Genomic DNA, 8,277 nt, shown 5'->3' on the forward strand with positions numbered 1-8,277 from the left:
TGTGTGTGTGTGTGTGTGTGTGTGTGTGTGTGTGTGTGTGTGTGTGTCATCTCAGTTAGAGCGAAAGCGAAAATGGGTGGAGGTGTTGACTGGGCCATGACTGGATTAGCTGCACATTTGAGGTGTGTGTGTGTGTCTGGCAGGGGGACAGGAAGTGTATGAACTTTGACAGAAATGAACGGGTAAGAGAGCGATGGAGGGAGGGAGCAACAAAAAAAAAGGGAGAGTGAGGTTAGAGAAAGGGGGAGAAGTAAAGAGCAATTGGGTGAGCAAGGTTAGATGATAGAGGAGGAGGAGATGAGGGAAGAGAGGAAGTTTAAAGGGGTGAGAACACATGATAGTAGTGAGAGAGAGGGAAGGGGGGAGGAACAGAGGAGGTAGATGTAATGGATGATTAAGGCTTTTCTGCATAACTACAGCTTAAATGTTGAACAAGTGGTCGTGGTACAAAAGGAGGAGGGAGATCAGCGGAGGAGTGACTCCCGACGTTTACAGGAAGGAGAAAAGAGAGAGTGAACCGGCTACCGAGCGATAAGGCAGTGAGGGGAGGGAAGGAGGTCGCGAGGAGGTTAAAGAGGGCAAAAACAGGAAGACAAGGGTGAAAACACAGAGAGAGGGAGGGAGGGAGGTTAGAGAGAGGGGTGACCACGGGGTGAGAGAGAGAGGGGAGGAAGAAAACATGGATAAGGAAAGAGAGAGTGAAGGATGAGAGATTGGGAAGAAGTGTGTTTAGTCTCGGCAAGGTGTTGAAAGGTCTGACCTCTTCACCTCGGAGGTCAGCCTCCCTCTGTCGCTCAAACACACACACATACACTTTGAGTGACAGGCCATTGGGCACAGACGTGGACTTACCATTAGAAAAGAAAGAGTTAGCGGCCAGGTGGTTCGACTGGAAAATCCTGGACACACACACACACACAGTTTGATTGTTAAATGAGAGCGACTTGTACTCACACAGGCACACGTGCGTGTAAAGCTTTCATTTATTTTTCTAGTAAACCTGGATTTTGCAATCAAGACCACCACTTTCTCCACATTTTCCATCTTCATCCGTTCTTCTCTTTCTTCTCTCGGCCTCCATCTCTCCTTTTGGTTTCCATGTTTTTTAAAGTTCCAGCGGTCGTAGCCCTCCGGAACAATACTGCTTTGTTATGCTCACACCCACACACACCTCTGAGCTCAGTATAGCGAGGAGTTCACGGCCGTTTGATGCCGCTCGCTGGTTGAATACACATTGTTCAGCCGAGGGTCAGTTTGGGAATTGCAGAATGCGGTTTAGTCGCCTCTCGACATCAAACTAAACGGTTCCAAAACACCTCTGGATTACAACCAGTGAAACTTTATTCCATCCACTTTAGTGTTTTGTTTTTAACTTTGAATTTGTTTTCAATGGACAATGTTCAGCCGAGGGTCAGTCTAAAGGATTAAAGAACGTAACCCGGCTTCAGTGCAGAACTCCCCTCTGGAGCTTTAGTTTTATTATTCTGCATTTGGATCCGCATAACTTCTTTGAATAGCGATTGTTTTAGGTTGTTTTAGCCTTAACTCATAGATTTATGCTCTAGTTTCACACAGATGTCTTCATAGGATAAAATAATGATGTGATGACATTTTCGCAGCATCATCCACATTCAAAGCATCGTCTACTGTCAATGAATCTGCTACAAGCATGCAAACACATGCAAGGAATCTGACTTGTTTGTTCTCTTTAAATGACCTTATAGACAAACAGCAGAACCAGCTGACTGGTTGGCGGTTAGCTCTAGTTTACTTTGGTTTAATGGCACTAAGAGTCTTTAGGGAGTTAGTAAAACACAAAGATGTGTTTGTTAAATTACCCCAAGTCTCTGTGATTATTCCCGTATCTTTCTACCTCTTATCTTGGTGATAGCAGGTGTTGGTCACCACACACATCTACATGTAGAGTCACTCAGAGCCTGCTGGTCAGCAGTGTAGACATACATGCGCTGCTGGTCAGGAGCTAAGGGAGCCTGTTATCTGCCTCCTTATCTCTGAGCTCACCGAGGACTCCGGGTCCTGGTCTGGGTTCCTAGATAGGCCACGTTTCTCCCACACAGCAGAGAGGGAGATAAAAGAGAGAGAGCGTCTGCGTAATGGAAGGAAAAGATACGAGCTGGACAAGTTCAGAAAGCTGCTTCTGTGTGTTGTTAGTTTTGATGTCTGACCAGCGACGCCAACCGAAACTGAACCAGTGCCGGTCATCAAAGACACTTTCTCTATCTCCCTTTCTTACTCACTCACACACTCACTCACACACACACACACACATGACCTTATCTAACCTTTCCCATCATTCAGTGGTTCTAACCTTTTGGGTTTTTAATACCTCGTTAAATTCATCCTTCCCTGAAAGCTTCACAGTTTGGCCCACATGTTCTCCAGTTGACTTTAAAGAGTGTGAAGCCGTGATCCAGACAGCTGAAACGGTATTACATAGACATATGAGACATAAAATGTCTTGCCTAGTAATGTGAATAACATCAGAGAATTTATTGATTCTTTATTTAGTTTAAATTGAGCAAATCGCCGCCAAAAAAACCTATGATTTATTATTAGTTTGAGTCGTTGAAACGGAGGAACGATTGTGTGACGTTAGTATAGATGATTGATGATCACTTTTTCAGTGCCAGCGTCCTGTCGTGGTCTCCAAGGAAGGAAGAATTGCAAGTTGCTGAAAATGGCGAACAAAATAAATAAATGAATAATGGAAAATGGGACGAAAAAGAACCTCACGGATTGAGAATATCCAGACACGTTTTCTTTAACTAGCTACAGTTAGTTATTGTTTAATACGTTATTGGCTGCTGTTCATGTCAGAACATAAGGTTTTGCCAGCTTTGTTTTATAGCTTCAAACTGCACTACTGTAACGGTGAGACACTCCTCAAACACTGGAATACCTCGTGTTGTCCGTCCGTCCTGATCTCTACTTTGTGTTTTAGGGTTTGCGTGATGTGTTTGAGAACTACTACAGAAAGCAGAGGAGGAAACAGGCTCGCCTTGTGCTGCAGCCCCACTCTAACATGGTATGACCCTGCACCGTCACTGTGTGTGTGTGTGTGTGTGTGAATGCACCTTTATGCCCACACACTCCTAACAACACCCCACCTACACACACACTCCTTAATCTATAACTTCTGTTAACTGTTACCGTAAATGGGAATATTGAACAAACGGACGGTTTTATGCTTAAAAATCATATCGTATACTATTTGGTGCCGATTGTTTTCATCTCTCTGTACAGACTCTGTTTCTCTCTCGTCCCTCCGTACGTGTTGTTTTTGTTCTTTTACATTTCTAGCATGAAACTCTGGAGGGATACAGGCGCTACTTCAATCAGATTGTCGGGTAAGTCTCTCCCCCTCCATCTTTAATTAACCTCTTCATCAGTCTTCACGGGTTTGAATATCTTCAGATTTTGAGATTTTAGCTGAATTGAAAATTTAATTTAAGACAAAATAGAAACATGTTTTCTTCCATAATGACTATTTTAACAGAGACAAAAAGAGTATACGTCAGACATCAAATGTATAATTCACTTTTGAACAATTTTTGTCCCCAACAGAAACAAATTATTAAAGCAAACTTGTAGTCTGTTGCTCCGAGGGATTTTTGTGTCAATATTGGCGTCAATAATCGTTCCTCTCCTTGGAATCATAACTCAATTCTAACATATGTGTGATCTACACATCCCGAGGATATCATTATCTCTGATGTCCATTGTGAATAAACGTAAAACGATCTGCTTAGAAATCAAAGGAAAAATAATGTATAACTCCAGAACCTGCCTGAGAATCATCACGTTTTAAGTTTTAGCCCACAGCTAATGAACGGTCTACTTCCTGTTTACATCCCAAATGCCCCCAAATATGGGAACTGTAGTTCCAAATGATTTATAGATCCACTTCTTCTGTCAAGTCATCCATTTATCATCCATCTTCCCTTCCATCCATCCGTCAGACGTTCATCCACCCAAACCACAAACCTCTCCATCCTCGCATCCACATGTCATCCCTTTACCTCTCCATCTCGGCCTTCTGTGTAACTAGGAGGAGGAGGGGGGGGGGGGGGGGGAGAGAGAGAGAGAGAGGGAGAGAGAGAGAGAGAACATTCAGCATTTAGCGACACCTCATCTCATTTTGTTTCAGTGACTTCTGACCATTTGACATCTTTTCATCTCTCTCTCTGGCCACACTCACTTAGCCCTTCCCTCCTTATGCTTTTCCTCTCATCTATCACTCTATCCAATTCTTCCCATTGCATACACACACACACGACGGTTGATAGAGTGTGTGTGATGGTGGTTGGCTTATTGCTATTATTCCTTCTGACTGGAGCAGATGCTTTTATAAACACTGCCTGGGCTAAACACACACACACACACACACACACACACACACACACAATGGCGCACACACCCCCAGGTCTGTTTTTCCCATTTGACGTTTTGGAAAATGCCATCCCATTTCTCTGTTTCTCTACCATTGTTCTGAGACAACTGAAGTTGTCTTTTTGTCATTCATTCAACCTTTATTTACACAAGGCAGGCAGACACAAACATTAAGAAACAAAATAATAATACATCTGTCATTACAACCTGTTTCCACTATTGTTTTATATCTGCCTGCAACATAAAACTAAATGTTTTTACGGGTTTTGTGTAAATAAGTAAATCTTTGTAGTTCATTGTGTTTACGCTCTGTCTTTGTTGTCTGTCTTCCTCCAGCTTCTTCGTGGTGGAGGACCACGTCCTTCACACCACGCAGGGTTTGGTCAACAGAGCGTACGTGGAGGAGCTGTGGGAGTTGGCGCTGTCCAAACTCATCGCCGCCCTGAGGACGCACTCTGTAAGGACACGAGCGACCCCCAAAAATACCCGCTAATGAAATGCCGAGACTTTGTCAGCATAAACTGCACGCACTCCTCTGTCTCCGCAGTCGTACTGTGACAACCCGGACCTGGTGCTGGACCTGAAGAACCTCATTGTGCTTTTTGCTGACACACTGCAGGTACGTGTGTGTGATTAACTGTGAGAGGCAGAGTTTATTACCAACGTTTTTCTTTCCACTTTGGTGTTCTTGTACGGTTCGTTCTTATGCCAGCAAAGCTATTTGCCCCCAGGGCCCCATGAAACTTGTTCAAAGCAAGTTTTGGGGTTTCTAAAAAATATGGACTGCTGCCAATCACGAAAAAGAGACTTTCATTCTCAAGTCGAGCATTTTAGAAGTTTATCATCTGATGGCAGTTTGCTCTCCCGTCTCTGTATCCTCCGCTGGATGAACTGACCGGGATGGATTGGGTGTGACGGATGAGAGGATGGAGGGACGGGGGGGGGGGGATAGAGGGGATGTGGGTTAGAACCGGATGGGAGAAACGGTCTGAGATGAGTGAGAGGGGACGAAGTGATGACTGGACGGGACGATGCTCCAAAGTCCTTCACGGGAAGTGATGAGGTGCCGCTGAACGGCTGAATCCACCCGTTCTCAAGAACGTCTCCGAATGTGCATTCACCACTGTTTTATTTTAAGAGGTTTTTGTTGTTTTGGTGTGATTTATTTGCAGGTAATGAGAGGTAGTTTCAGCTGCAGCTGGACACTGACTGGTTGCTCTGGTCTTCCTTCTCCTGCAGGGTTACGGTTTCCCCGTGTCGCAGCTGTTCGACATGCTGCTGGAGATGAGGGAGCAGTACGGGGAGATCCTGCTCAAGAGATGGAACGTCACCTTCAGGTACCGAGCACCGAGAGATCACCAACCTCTGCTGGTGTGCAGGGCGGAAGCGTTTCAGAGAAAAAGTGGTGCCTTGGGCATGTTTAGGCGCTCGGTGTTTGTTTTTCAGTAGCCGAGTGCGTGCTGCACTGATCTTCCCCTTTCTAGTCGTAGGGTCATAAGGGTGAAACACACACACACCACTGTTGGTTTGTGGGAAGCGTCCTGGTTTTGAAGTTTTACGACCAGCCAGAGGGAGGAAGTGTTTTAAAGCAAACGTCCGGAACATTCTCTACCCTTCAGAATGGGTACTACCCTTACAAGTGTGTGTGTGTGTGTGTGTGTGTGTGTGTGTGTGTGTGTGTGTTTGGGCTTACATGCCATTGTTTCACCATCGCTTTTGTCCAATGACACCAGAGGGACTTGAAGCGAGAACGGACAAACAAACACACACTCTCTCTCACACACACGAACACACACACACACACACACACACACACACACACACACACACACACTGGGGAAGCCACAGGAATGTTGTGTTGTATTGTTGGAGAGGGAGCGCTCTCCAGTTCACGGCCTCTCCATGGAACGTTGGAACGTCCGAACTCTGGAGCGCCAACAAGAAGTGGGGGGGGGGGGGGGGGGGGGGGGGGGGGGGGGGGGGGGGGGGGGGGTGGTGAAGGAGGGGAGGGTGGTAAGAAAACCTCAAGCATTACAATGACCCCCAATGGGACGATTTTGTGTGTGTGTGTGAGAGAGACTGATGGCATCTCCATCATTCCTGTTTTAAACTGTGAAAATAGAAGATTATTTATTTCTTTCCTTCTCCTCTCCAGGCAGGTGTTGGACCAGGATAACTTCAGTCCGATCCCAGTCTCAACAGAAGATGAGTACAAACACTACACTTCCCAGTTTCCCATGGAGGACCCCGAACTGGACAAGGTAGAGATGGAGAGAGGGAGAGAGAGAGAGAGCAGATCAGGATGCTTCAGAATGAACAAACAAGCAAATAAACAGGCTTCAGTGTCATATCGTCCACAGAAAGCACATCTTTCATGTAGAATCTCACCAGAAGTGAAATCTAGACTCATGTCAGGTTGCTTGTGTACTAAATGTGAAGCAAAAAAATGTAATCAAATCTCACTTAATCTTTTTTTTTTTTTTATCCAGCTTCCCTTCCCCAAGAAGCTTCCCTTCTCCGAGTTTGTGCCAAAAGTCTACTGCCAGCTCAAAGAGTTCATCTACGCCTGTCTGAAATACTCCGAAGACCTGCACCTCAGGTACACTCGCACGCTAAACCTTTGACGTTGTTTTTGGCCAACATTCCCGTGTTGATCGGAGGAGAGTGTAGACAACCTAGTGCCTCCTCCGACACACCTGGCGTCATCAGGTTCTATGTTCATCGTAAAAGAAACGGACAGTAGATGATGGCTGACTTCAAGTTCTCCATAAACTGTGACGGGAATGGCTGCACAGTTTATGGGGAACGTTGTGGCTGCACATGGCTAGCTGGCTCCGGCTAACTTGTAGCGGCTCTAGCGATGGCATTTACGACAGGAACTGAAGCCACGGGAGTTTAACTGAACAGTGTCCAGATTCTAGTTAGTTCAGTCTGTCCCTTTCTGCGCAATTCAAACCGGTATCTTTTTTTTGAATTTTGAATAACAGCGTGCCAATCCGGGGTTACCCCTGCCAGGAATCCAACTCTTTGTCGCTGCAGTGGGCAAGTGTTTTGCTCCTGAGCACCATAATACATATTTGCCCAAAACAGCCTTTTTTCTCCATCACTTTCTGCCGTTGTCTCTCTCCCCCTTTCTCTCTTTTTCTCCCTCACACACACGCGCGAATACGGCAGACTTGCCTTCGTCGATTCTTTCCACTCTGACCGGGGATCTTTGGCTCATTAGATTTGGCCCGCTCGACCACAGCTCGGCAATCAAGTCCAGCTTCTGTTCCATGTTCTGTCGAGGTTAAACGGTAACCCTCTTGTGCGTGTGCGTGTGCGTGATGTGTGTGTATTGTTTACGGTTGATGGAAGAATTAACTAAAACAATGCAGCCGCTTTTCTACCGAGGAGACGAGCATTCAGGAGAAAGACTTCTGCTGTCCAGAAGGATTCCACAGGGCTGGGATTCAGCCAGACACACACACACACACACACACACACACACCCACAAACATACATGGAGACACATGCTTGTATACATTCACATAAACACACGCCTGAAACTTGAACTGCACAGCGAACAAAGAAGCTTTCATGCATATTATACAACAAAACGCACTCTGTGAGCTTCAGTTTGATTCGTATTATTAGTGTCAAGCTCTGATTTGGTTTGTGGTTTTTTTTTTAAACTAAATAGCACTTTCTTTTATTCATGCTCATATCCCTGAAGCTCTTGTGGCTTTTTTGTTTTAAGTGAGCCTATTTGTATCCACTGACCGCATGTTCGATAGTGTTGCTCCGTCTGTGCAAGAGGCTCACGTGTTTGTGAGCGTTTTGTGTGTGTGTGTGTGTGTGTGTGTGTGTGTGTGTGTGTGTGTGTGT

The 8,277-nt window shown here is 45.5% G+C and overlaps 1 protein-coding gene across 5 annotated transcripts in view; it reads left to right on the top strand.

Moving 5' to 3' along the window:
* The window catches only part of exoc6b (exocyst complex component 6B), a 66,397-nt gene that overhangs the window by 22,922 nt on the left and 35,198 nt on the right, over window positions 1-8,277 (top strand). For 4 of the 5 annotated variants that reach the window (XM_031851123.1, XM_031851124.1, XM_031851125.1 and 1 more), the window contains exons 9-15: window positions 2,963-3,046; window positions 3,322-3,368; window positions 4,747-4,867; window positions 4,958-5,029; window positions 5,650-5,747; window positions 6,566-6,671; window positions 6,900-7,009. In XM_031851123.1, coding sequence (XP_031706983.1) covers window positions 2,963-3,046; window positions 3,322-3,368; window positions 4,747-4,867; window positions 4,958-5,029; window positions 5,650-5,747; window positions 6,566-6,671; window positions 6,900-7,009 — 638 coding nt within the window. The remainder of the gene's footprint in view (window positions 1-2,962; window positions 3,047-3,321; window positions 3,369-4,746; window positions 4,868-4,957; window positions 5,030-5,649; window positions 5,748-6,565; window positions 6,672-6,899; window positions 7,010-8,277) is intronic. The other variant, XM_031851127.1, reaches the window with a different exon arrangement.

The sequence above is a fragment of the Anarrhichthys ocellatus genome, unplaced genomic scaffold (assembly GCF_004355925.1).
Source record: "Anarrhichthys ocellatus isolate YVR2014 unplaced genomic scaffold, GSC_Weel_1.0 scaffold11, whole genome shotgun sequence".
Taxonomy (NCBI): Eukaryota; Metazoa; Chordata; class Actinopteri; order Perciformes; family Anarhichadidae; genus Anarrhichthys; species Anarrhichthys ocellatus.